This window comes from Myotis myotis, unplaced genomic scaffold, assembly GCF_014108235.1.
Source record: "Myotis myotis isolate mMyoMyo1 unplaced genomic scaffold, mMyoMyo1.p scaffold_m19_p_5, whole genome shotgun sequence".
In the NCBI taxonomy this organism is placed as follows: Eukaryota; Metazoa; Chordata; class Mammalia; order Chiroptera; family Vespertilionidae; genus Myotis; species Myotis myotis.
Genome location: NW_023416357.1, coordinates 25,135,491 through 25,147,069, shown reverse-complemented (window position 1 = coordinate 25,147,069; position 11,579 = coordinate 25,135,491). Strand labels below are relative to the sequence as shown.

The 11,579-nt window shown below is 52.9% G+C and overlaps 1 protein-coding gene across 14 annotated transcripts in view; it reads right to left on the bottom strand.

Moving 5' to 3' along the window:
- The window catches only part of PDZD2 (PDZ domain containing 2), a 319,250-nt gene that overhangs the window by 9,341 nt on the left and 298,330 nt on the right, over window positions 1-11,579 (bottom strand). For 13 of the 14 annotated variants that reach the window (XR_004967532.1, XR_004967531.1, XM_036309067.1 and 10 more), the window contains 5 exons: window positions 10,918-10,952; window positions 10,042-10,168; window positions 8,068-8,864; window positions 4,489-4,597; window positions 191-4,112 (listed from right to left, as the gene is read on the bottom strand). Coding sequence is in view for 12 of the 14 variants with exons in the window: in XM_036309067.1 (XP_036164960.1) it covers window positions 191-4,112; window positions 4,489-4,597; window positions 8,068-8,864; window positions 10,042-10,168; window positions 10,918-10,952 (4,990 nt within the window). In the remaining 2 variants the exon portion in view is untranslated. The remainder of the gene's footprint in view (window positions 1-190; window positions 4,113-4,488; window positions 4,598-8,067; window positions 8,865-10,041; window positions 10,169-10,917; window positions 10,953-11,579) is intronic. The other variant, XM_036309060.1, reaches the window with a different exon arrangement.

Genomic DNA, 11,579 nt, shown 5'->3' with positions numbered 1-11,579 from the left:
TCTGAATCAAGTCTGTAGTAATTGTGTTCCAGTATTAACTTATTTTGATTAATGGATGGTGGTAGTATATGATGCTAACATTAGGAAGAGCTGGGTGAGCGGTGCATGGAAACTGCATTATCTTTGAAACATTTCTATAAATCTTAAAACTAGTGCATAATAATAATCAAAGTAAAGGGCAGATACTTACTTAACTGACCAGCTTTTTCCAGAGGGCAGCTCCCGGGTGGTTTCACTCATATTGGCTGAACTGGGTGCCCCAGGCTCACTGGCTTTAGGCCTGCTTCCACCTGGACAGGCCCTGTCTGCCCCCTGCACAGGACACAAAAGGGCAGTGGCCCCATTGAGGCCTCCGGCAGGGGAGCCAGGAGACCTCCTAGGCACGATCTCCAGCTCTGTCTTGAAGAGCACAGCCGTGGGCCCTGCGGGGAAGTCCTCACTGCAGAGCTTGTCGAGGTCGGGCATACTCAAGGCCCTCAGCTCCTGGAGCTTGGAGCGAGATACCGGCGAGGGCTGGGTGTGGCGCACTGAGGACTTGTTCTTCTTGATGGGAGAGGCCGGGGTCACCATTGGGGTGGGGATTCCGGAAGGACCAAGCGATTGCTTCGGGTCGGAATCAGGGCCCTTGTTCCTGGCCTCCACCGGGTGATGCCGGGGGACGGTCAGTGTCATGCTGGACGGGGACTTGGTCATCTGGGGGATGAGGGTGCTGGCTTCGCCCTGGCTTTCGCTGCAGGAACTCAGGCTGCGTCGCAGTGACCTCGCTGCCAGGTCACTGGGATGGCTGAGGCTTCCTGAAACTACACTGCCAGAGGACCGTCTCCCAATGGGAGGCTTGGAGCTCACAGACAAAAAAGCGGAAGCCCCAGACTTGGCCAGGGACCGGTCCGAGTTGGCCAGGTTCTCAAAGGACTTGATCCTCTGCTTCACCGAGAAGAATGAGGTAGATTCGTGGGGCCAGTGCTGCTCCAAGTAGTAGTGTCTTCTGGTGACTCGGATTTTGTCGGTGAGGAGGCAGCTCGTGTCCTGCACTGAAAGGACGTCCCCTTCGTCGGTGGTTGGGAGGGCCCGCGACGTCTCCAGCAGGGGCTTCACACTGTAGACGCTTGGTCCGTTAGCCAGGCCAAGACCTCCGCCTCTGCACCCCTTGGCCTCCGGGCCGCTTGTCCCGGGGATCTGGCTGTCCCGGTGGGAGCGCCCTGGGCTGTGCAGGGAAGGCCCTTCCCGTCCAAAATGGCTCGAGAACTGGGCTGGCATGGAGTAGGTCCTGGTTGCTGGCCTTGGCGTGAAATAGGGATGCTCATCCATAGGGGCCGCTGCTGTGCTGTTCTTGGGCATCTCCGGGCAGGCTGGCACCTGGCTCGACTTCCCCGGGGAGGAGGCGGCCAGCTTCGCCACGCTGAAGGAGCGCTGCATTTCCGGCTCCACCGGGGCGGCGCGGGATGCCAGTGCAGGTGCGTGGTTTGGGGACGATTCCACTGGCTGGTGGCAGAGTCTAAGTTCACTCTTCTGACCGTTGCTCGGGGTCACGAACCCTCCCTGTCTACCCCTTTCCGCTGGCGTGTCACCACATGCATTTTTTGGCATTCTTTCAGAAGAAATTTCAACTATTTTCAGCTGGTTGGTTCTTTCTGGGGGATCATTAGCAATTGTGTTGCTTCCTTTGTCACCACCAGTCACCCCAGGTTGGGCTGCTTCGGGTACTGAATATGCGAGCTGCTGGCCCTGCTGGGGAGGTGGGGGTTCCCGCCGGTCCACTGCTGTGGACGTGCTGCTCCTCGAGGTGGCGGGACCTGTCCCCGAGGCCGCCTTGCTCTCTGGTCCACACTTAGGTCTGGGGGCAGCCGGGCTGCCTCTGTCGGGTCCGGAGTGCACAGACGCATGGAACCTGTTGCCCGCACCTTGCTCAGGAAGAGCCCTGGGGGAGGTGAGGGGCGAAGCGAGTGGTCTGATGCTCGTGTCGGAGGCTGACAGCCTCAGTGACCCCGAGGCTGCAGGGGGTGGCTTGCTCTCCGGCGCACACTGGGGAGACCTGGCGGTGGCTGCGGCATTTTTGCCAGGTTCCTCGTGGTCAGCTCCGTGGGACCGGTGTGACGTGACCTTGGAGAGCATTTTGTGGGAGGCCTGGGGTGAGACCAGGGACCTCCTGGGGTCCGTCCCTCCGGCCTTAGGCGTGTTAGCTGCAGGGCCCTCGGCGCTGCCTTTGCTTTTGCTCTTGCTGCTCAGCCTCTTCAGCTTAGCACTGGACTTGGGTTTCTGACCATTACTTACAAGGGTCTCCACGGAGCTTTTTTTAGGTGGGTCTTTATTTTCAAGATTCAGTTTCAGCGGAGGAGGGCTATTCGGCACAGCAACCCCCTTTCTGTGGCTTGTGCTCAGCACCTGACTTTTGGAGTCAGGACTGGTGGCTGGCATGGCGGGTTGCCCCTTGTCAGTCCTGCTCTGCAAATGAGCACCTTGGTTGCTTTTATTGATCTCTTTAAACCAGGCCATGATGGGCCTCCTGGAGACCAGTTTTGGTTTCTGTAGCGGGTCCTCCAGGTCTTGGCTTTTGGAGCTGTGCAGGTTTGCCAGGGCACATTCCCCGTTCTCAGGGGCACCCGCACTTTCAGTTGCATTCACACTTGTTTCTTGTTTTTCACCTGTGGTTTCACCATCCAAATCGTGTCCCAAACCATTCACCATGTTGGGAGAGCTGAGGGCGACCTGGGCGCTGTGAAGATGCCTGGCGGCTGCGGAGGGCTGGTGGTTTTCCACAGCTGAGCCAGTGCTGGGGGCCCCCTGGTGCTGTGGAATCTGTGGGTCCACGGGAGGTTCACGCCCCTGAGCACTTCTGCCCCCGAGGGGAGACGGCTGGGCAGAGCTCGGGGTTGGAGGGCACGAGGCTCCCGGCATGAAGTAGGCTCTCTCGCGTGGACTTCCCACGGCCTCACCCAGAGCGCTGTGCCGCAGGGGCAGGCCTCTGGCTGGCACAGGGCAGGGCGCCTCCTGGGCAGGCATGGGCCCTGCCATGGAGGTTGGGGTGGGGAAACCCCCTGTGGAATAGATTTCAATTTGCTCCTCCTCCGATTCTGTAGTGTCTTCCCTGTGAGAAGACCCACGAGAACGAGTAGGTGACCGGGTGTCCCTGGTGCAAGCTCGCAGGGCATCAGGGAGCGACTCGGGGTCAGAGGATGAGTCCTCAGCGTCCCCGTACATGGAGGAGAGAGACAGCTCCATGCTGTCAGCAGGGCCTGACAGGGATGCGCTGTCCTCGTGAAAACTGCTGAGATTTCTAGAATAGTTGCTCAGAAAGTTTTTGTTCACAGTAAAATGTTTGTCAGGATTAACTGAATCCAAAACAGAAGGCTGGGAGGTCCAGGGGGGTGGAGGGGGTTGGCACGCCGCCCAGGCCCTCTTGGGGGTGGGGGCCTGGTTCCCGGTGGCTGTTTCAGCTCGGCGGGCGCTTCCTCCTGCAGCTCCTGTGGGCAGCTGACCCTGAGCACTGCCCTCCAGCCTCGCTCGGTGCCCTCTGTCCGGAGACGGAAGTCTTCCTTCCGAGGCATCCTGCTCCTCGAGGCATCTGTCCACATTGGTCACAGGGCAGCGGTGCTCCGAGGCACCACCACACCCCCCTCTGGCCCGGTCAGTGGGTGACGTCCAGGAGTGGCTGGCCTGTGGTGCCCTCCCAGGCTCGGAGTCCGTTCCCTCAAGCCCAGCAGACTCCCAGGAGGGTGCAGGCACGAGGGTCCCTGCCAGAGTTTGGCTGTGGTCGCCTGCAACTCCTCGTGTGCCCTGGCCTGTGAGGAGGGCTGGTGACAGGACAGTGCTGGCTGCAGCCGCTCCCTCTGCCCCAGGCCCTGCTCCCCCAGGGGCAGCTGCCTTGCTGGTGGTGTCGGGCCCGCCGGTGTCCAGGGGATGAGACCCTGCTGTCTTCCCTGGGGAGGTGCTGTGGACCCGGGCAGGGCTGCCCTGACGTCTGTCCTCAGACTTGGGGGCCCTGGGCGGCACTGGCTCTCTGGGGTCCTCAGGCCACCTCCCATGTCCTGCATCCATGGAGGTCTTGCTGGGGTCCGGGTGAGCAGCCCCCTTTTGCCCTGGGGAAGGGACAAGGTCTGGGGAGCCATCCAGTCCTGTGTCAAGAAGGTAAACAGAAGGTGGAGTGGGAGAGGAGAAGAAAAAGGGGAAATGTGAGAAGAAAAATAAAGTAAAATATGGAAAACTGTAAGCAATCTGTCTTCCTGGTCTTTTCAGAAAGACATTCCACAGGCAGGCAGTCCTTGTGTTCACCACGTGCCTCATGTACTCTAAGGCACACGCCACAAACGGGTGAGGGGTGTCGCCTGGACGGAGAGGCACACTGCCGTGGCGTGAGACGCAGGCAGCTTTTATGTATGGTGAACCTGTGTAAGGGTTTTCCCACCTGTTCAAATTCTCCACATGTAATGATTTTTAGGGGAACTTCTACCCTCCCCTGTAGAAGCATAGCGAATGGTAAACTAATCTTACCCGTCCCAGGGTATTGCCCCTGGTCTGGTCCAGCTTCGGGCAGGCTCTCTGGGAGGCGGCCAGCTCCTGGGTGGGGCCCATGCCCAATGGTCAGCTTCCCCGGAGAGTCCTGGCACAATGACAACAGCAAGTCACTGTCAATAGCTCCCCAAGACGTCATACCCAGAGGAGAGCTGGTTGGGAAAATTCAGAAATCCCAGACTAGGGGCCGCAGAACAGGACTAGAAACTGCGTGGTCTGATCACTCTTCCCAAGCCTCGGCTTTTTCAACTGTCCACTGTGGGTGATCAGGGATGCGCAAGTCAAAACCACAATGCGATGCCACCTCGTTCGTACCCATGAGGATGGCTATCAAAGAAACAGAGCCCTGGCTGGGTAGCTCCGTTGGTCAGAGCCTTGTCCGGATATGCAGGTTCGGTCCCCGGTTAGGGCACATACAAGCATCAACCAATGAATGCATAAATGAGTGGAACAACAAATCGATATTTCTCCCTCTCTCTCCCTTTCTCCTTTCCTTTCCCCTCCCCTCCCCCCCCCCCCCCCATTTTAAAAGAACAAACAAAACCAACCAAACCAGAAATAACAAGTGTTGGTCAGGAGATGAAATTAGAACCTTGTGCACTTGTTGGTAGGAATGTAAATTGGTGCAGCTACTTTGAAGTGTGTGAAGGTTCCTTAAAAAAACTACAATAGGCCGAGACCGGTTTGGCTCAGTGGATAGAGCGTCGGCCTGCGGACTGAAAGGTCCCGGGTTCGATTCCGGTCAGGGGCATGTGCCTGGGTTGCGGGCACATCCCCAGTGGGAGATGTGCAGGAGGCAGCTGATCGATGTTTCTCTCTCATCGATGTTTCTGGCTCTCTATCTCTCTCCCTTCCTCTCTGTGAAAAATCAATAAAATATATTAAAAAAAAAAAAAAAAACTACAATAGAACAATCATGATCCCGCAATCCCACTTCTGGGTATATTCCCAAAATTTGAAAGCAGGGACTTGAAGAGATATTAGTACACCTATGTTCATGGAAGTATTATTCACAGTAGCTAAAATATGGAAGCAATGCAAGTGTCCACTGATAGAATGAAGAAACGTGGTCTACACATACAATGGAGTATTAGTCTCAAAAAAAGAAAAGGAATTCTGACATGCTACAACATGGATGAGCTTTGAGGACATCATGCTAAAGTGAAATAAACCAGTCACGAAAAGAACTGTATGATTCTACTTACATGAGGTAGGAAAAGGAGTTAAAATCCTAGAGACAAAGTAACGGTGGTTTCCAGGGGCCAGTGTGCAGGTACTAGGGAGTTACTGTTTAATGGGCATAGTTCCCATTTTACAAGATGAAGGGTTCTGGAGATGGATGGTGGTGATGGTTTAATAACATTATGATTATTATTACCACTGAACTTTACACTTAAAAATGGTTAACATGGTAAACTATATTATATATATTTTACCACAATTTTAAAAATTGAGGGGAAAAAAGGGGCCCGGGGGTGGGGGGTGGGGAATGAGAAGACTTGCCCTAACTCAGGATTTTAAATAAAAGGCAGTATTAAGTTATAAAAACACCATGCATCCTACAAAAGGCTATAGATGGAAGGAATTATCGACATTATCTCACATATCGATACCCAAGCCTGTCAACTCAGCTCCTCAGAGTGGTAGTTAGGGGAGAACTCATCTGGATAAACAACATGGGCATTTAATATTTCAGAATTTCACTTTAGCTTCCTTCCTTCCATCTAGTATCTACTGCAGAAAAATTTTGAAACTAACTTTCTAAAAAGTCAAATCAGATTTACTTTAAATGTACCCTCTGGGATAGAGTCAGAGAGTGGCCCAAAGGTGGCAGCAGAGGAGAGGGGTGAACCGACAGAGGGCTCTCAGCTGCTCTTGTGACATGTCCATCACCTGCTGCAGAACCCACCGGTCAGGCGTGGCTGCAGTGCAGGATGGCAGAGGATCCTGGCCTAGACGGGTGGCTGGGCAGCACTCTGCCCCAGTGCCACTGGGTCGTACGCTTTGCAATGGTTACTCTAGGTCATGCGAATCTCCTCTCAATTTAAAAGGCATTAAAAATGGAAGACAACCCACTGACCAAAAGAGAAAGATATCTTTTCCTAGCTTCCAGTATTTGGAAGTAAATACTGTATGGCAATGCATTCTATTTCCTTTCTCACGTACAAATCAAATCAAATTTTGGAACTTCTTTGGTGCACAAGTTTTAAATGCCATTCAAAGTTCGTATTGGGAATACGAATCCACAATGGCAAAGGCCCTTATTATTATAGATATAAATCGTTATGAATAAAAATGCCAATTTGGCTTTATATAGTTATCCGGAACTTGTCAATGGTACTTTTTTTTTTTTTTTTTTTTTTTTATTACAGAGAGGAAAGGAGAGAGATAGAGAGTTAGAAACATCGATGAGAGAGAAACATCGACCAGCTGCCTCCTGCACACTCCCCACTGGGGATGTGCCCGCAACCCAGGTACATGCCCTTGACCGGAATCGAACCTGGGACCTTTCAGTCCTCAGGCCGACGCTCTATCCACTGAGCCAAACCGGTTTCGGCAATGGTACTTTTTAAAAGGAAAGTATCATTTACCCATTAGCTGAACATTACATTTTTAAACACATGTTCTAGTTGGAGGGAGTAATTGTTTAGGAGGGAAAAAATGTGCATTTCCACTCTTTCTGTAGGGTTTGGAAAACCCCTTCTGTTGAGTATAGTTTTTATGACGTTGTATTTTCTGGTCTATTTACACGTATGCTATATAAACCACTTGAATACACATCTTTATAAATATGGCCTTCCAAGTCACCTCAGCTCTGCTCAGACTGAAACCATATAGTTGAGGAGATCTTCAGGAAAATTTTTTCTCCTTCTCTCTCCTTGCTAAAGGGAAGGTATTCTGAAATTTTAAAAAATGAGCAATTTGGTAATTTTGGGTCATTCTGACCGAGGTGTAACCAAGTAATAACATAATATTAACTTGCATTTCATGTGGTGGCACGATACGTTTCTTTCAGGTGACACAACAAGGCTCCGAGTAGCTTTAATTACACATAATCACTGTAGAAAGTTAAATAAGATAGGGACCATTCAGGAGTTAATCACTGTTGCCCTATGTTTGATGGTTACCCCAACTCTGTGAGTGGATCAGGGCACACGGCATCCCGACTTCACGGCCAGACACCTGTGGCTCAGAAAGGCGCGGTAACTTCCTCAAGTGGCCACCCAACCAGTCAGCGGAGACACCGGGCCAGACCAGCGTTTTCCTCTACCCGCCTCGCACTGCCCTTCCATCACCGACCACAGGCCCCATGCACAGGTAAGAGCAATGATATCTTTTGGCCGAATGATCTATGACTGAACACCTGGGCCCTTCCCCTCCCAACCTGCTGACACATTCCGGGCAGTCAGCGCACTGAAATGACTGACTGTTGACAAAAGATAATTCTCCAGTCATTGTCCTTGCTTTTAGGCACACGCACTGTGCGTTGTAACACTCTCCACATTCATTCACACAGCATCCACCTAGATCCCAGGGACCTAGGAGAAACTCAGTTACCTTTTCCACAGCTCCACCTGGTCGGAAGCCAGACATGGTCTCATGGATGGAAGCGGCCTGGGCCTTAGATTCCAGATCCTGGGGGTCATTACCTCCGGCGGGCAGGTTTACTGTCTCGGACGCGGTGGGCCTGGCCGAGGCCTCCGGCCCCTTGCAGTGTGGGCTGACCCTGGCCACTGGCCTGTGCCTGCACCCCAGGCTTTCACTCCTCTGCTGGGGGGCACTGGTGCTGTCCGCACTCACCAGACTCTGGGTATCAGCTTTATATTCCAATTTGGGTGAACTCCTGGACCCCGGCAGTTCCTTCCTCCTCAGGCAGCCAGAGCCACCCTTGGGGGCCTCTGCAGAAGACAGCGGGTTGGCTGCATGGGGAGGAGTGTCCCCCAAGTCCCCTGGGACACTCTCCAAGCTCAGGGAGCTGCCGAGGAGAGGCACCGAGGAGGCCTTGCTGACCAGTGTTTTCTGAGGATGGTCCTCTCGGTTGTTGACACCCATGACCTTGGGAGAGGTCAAGCCATGCCTAGAGTCGTCCTCTGTCAGAGGCCTGCCGGCACCTGGGAGGCTCCCTGGGAGGGAGATGCAGTCCCCTTCGCCCTCGAACTCCTCCTCATCGCTGGCGTCGTCCGCGTAGCAGCCCACCTTCTTCTGGCGGCGGAGAGGGTTGCGGAGGACCTGCGGGCTCCCGGGCAGACTGGCTTGTCTGGCGACTGTCACCTGCTTGTGGAAGAGCCCAGAGCCCCGCTGGCTTCCTAGGCACACAAGGCTGTTGGCCCTGGCTTTTCCTGGTTCCTTGGGAGCTGGTGGGGAGAGAAAGTCAGATGAAATCGCTTCCCATCCGGCCTGATCTTAACAACTTAACCCCTGAGCATTTCCACAGTCACATGGCCCTCTGGTGCCCTCTGGCCACTGGGCGCCAGGCTTTAACGATACGGCTTTCTGAGGTCTGCAGGGGCAGAGCGGACAGCCGGGAGTTTTCCTGCTGGCCGCCCTTTTGTGTTTTTATTTTGTACCTGAACCTCTGAATTGTTGAACTAAAATGTGGGCGCTGCCTAGAGACAGGAATGCATCACTTGTCACCATCAGGATCTCTGATGCATGGCTGGGGCCCAACCCAGATGCTGCTGCTCATCCTCTTTAGGAGGATGTCGGGGACCAGCAAGTGCCCCAGGCCTGGGCCTTCTTACCACCTGAGGTCCTTCCTTCATCAGCACAAAGGCGGCCGGACTGAAGGGAGGTAAACTCCCAGCCTGTGGGCACAGCTAAGCCTGAGGTTATCATCTACAAATGCCCCCCCCCCGCCCCCGGGGGAAGCGAGGCCTGGGCTGCTAAGCAAACTCTACACATCTTGCCAAATAGAGTGAAAAATGACACACGCTTCCACCTTGAAATGTTCCCATCAGACCAGAGTGAGCTCATCCGCTGCTCCAGACGAGACACAGGGTGATCCTCCCCTGTCTCTCCTAAGACGGGCACTTTCATGTTCACACATCAGAGATAAACTGCAACAGGCACCACAGCAGCAAGTCTGAGAAATCCCTACCGCTCATGTCAGAGCCTTTTCTCATATTATACTGAGAAGATAATGAGACTAAATGTCTGTCTCTTATAAGTTCTGAATCTTCCACTGCTTTCTAAAAATAAGTCAGGGTCTCGGGAGGGAAGGGCCTGACATTTGGCTGGTATTCCCCTCAAACATAGGCCATTGGGGTGCCAAATCCTGGATGCCATACATTTCAAGACTCCGCTATGTACACAGCACCCAAAGGCCACCTTCACCACTGGGGGTAGAATGCATGCCCAGCCCATTCACTGCAGATTCAAGTGGCCATTTTAAAAAAATAAACTCTGGATTCAGTCAGGCTAGAAAGATGGCTTCTGCTCGGCCGGAGGCCTGGCTTCCCTTTCTCTGCATATCACAGCGCTGTGGTATGCGGGAAGCCAGCGTGGCAGGGCCGGAGAGCAGTCCCCGCTTACTGGAGGCGCTGCAGCCGCTCCCCGCGTGCTCCTCGTCCTCCGAGCCCGCCACCACGAAGTCTGCCAAGGGGCCTGCGATGTCCGGGGCAAAGTACTGGGAGAGGTCGGCTTCAGAGAGCAGGGAGTCCTGTTGAAGAAGACAGTGTTGGACGGTTTGGAAGCGGAATATTCTCAACATTACTTCCTGTCTTTCCAAGAACACTTTGTTCTAATCCATGGTCATTCGGAGCAGCTGTGGCGTGAACGCCCACTTCCATTTACTTCGGGATGGCTCAATTAAACGTTTAATGAATCAAAAGCCAACGGTTGCTGCCAGACAACATTTTTTAAGGTTCTTTTTTTGTTTGTTTTTGTTTTTTGCCAAATGTTTGGCAATGCTGAGAAAAGCCACAGCAGCCATGTATCAACCCTCCCAGGAAAAACAGTGAGGAAGCGATAGGAAAACAGAATGGAATTCCAAGCCACTGGTGCAGCCTGTTGATGAAACAGAACCCAGGGGAGCTTGGATCCTGTGCTCAGACCCACTGGGATGCAGGAACAGCCAGCCGGGAACGATGCCACCGTCTCCTTAAAGACGCAGGCCCCCCAAATCCAACCAGGCCCACCCTCTTCTCATGGAGCATTTAGAAAACTATTCTTCAAATTGCAGTTCGGTTCTTTTATTCTGTTGCTCTATTTCTTTTCCTGAATGAATATTTAACAAAAGAAACACATTCATATTCTTGTTCTCAAATCAGCATTGTTGCTATTTCCTGTGTAAAGTGGCCAAATGACTCATTGGACAGAAATACAGGCTGGGCCCTCACATTTGATTTCTGGGCTCCAGGAATTTGTTCATGGGCTAGTGGAGTGAGGCAGCAGTGCACCCTGACTCACCTTTTTTGCGAGAGAGGGACTCTTCAAGGGGGTACCTGTTGGGGGAAAAATTCACCATGTTGTCAACAAAGCTCCAATCTGTACAAATAGGCTCACATCCTTAACTAGAAAAGGAGGAGCCAAACACACTAAACAAAGCCCTCTCTGCTTGACTAGCACTGATGGGCCAGGTGCACAGGTATCGACATGCATGCGGTCTACCTGGGAACCCCGTCCCTATTCTGCCCCACCTCCCGAGATTCTGCTCATGCTTTAGGACTTAACTCAGGTGCTACCATCTCCATGGTGATCCCAGTTGGGAGGCACTTCATCTGAATCTCAAAAGTATTTTATGCTACTCATACACCAGTTCCCGGGCACACGGTATAATCAAATTATAAGTAGATTCATCTCATCTCCCTTCCTCGGCTCTTTCACTATGTACAGGGCTGAGACCCTCACTGAGCCGACCCTACGGTGCTCAGCACGGCTCCTGGATAGGAAACGTGTGTTGAGTGGATTACAGGATGAATGAACAAAGGGACACCACCCAGGAAACTCACGCAAGAGCCGGGAAGAGGGTTGAATATCTATTTTAGACTTTAGTTGAAGGATGAAAAGACTCAGCATTGAGACTTTAAATTATATGCCACGAGCCAAGAGATCTTGGGCATGAGGATCAT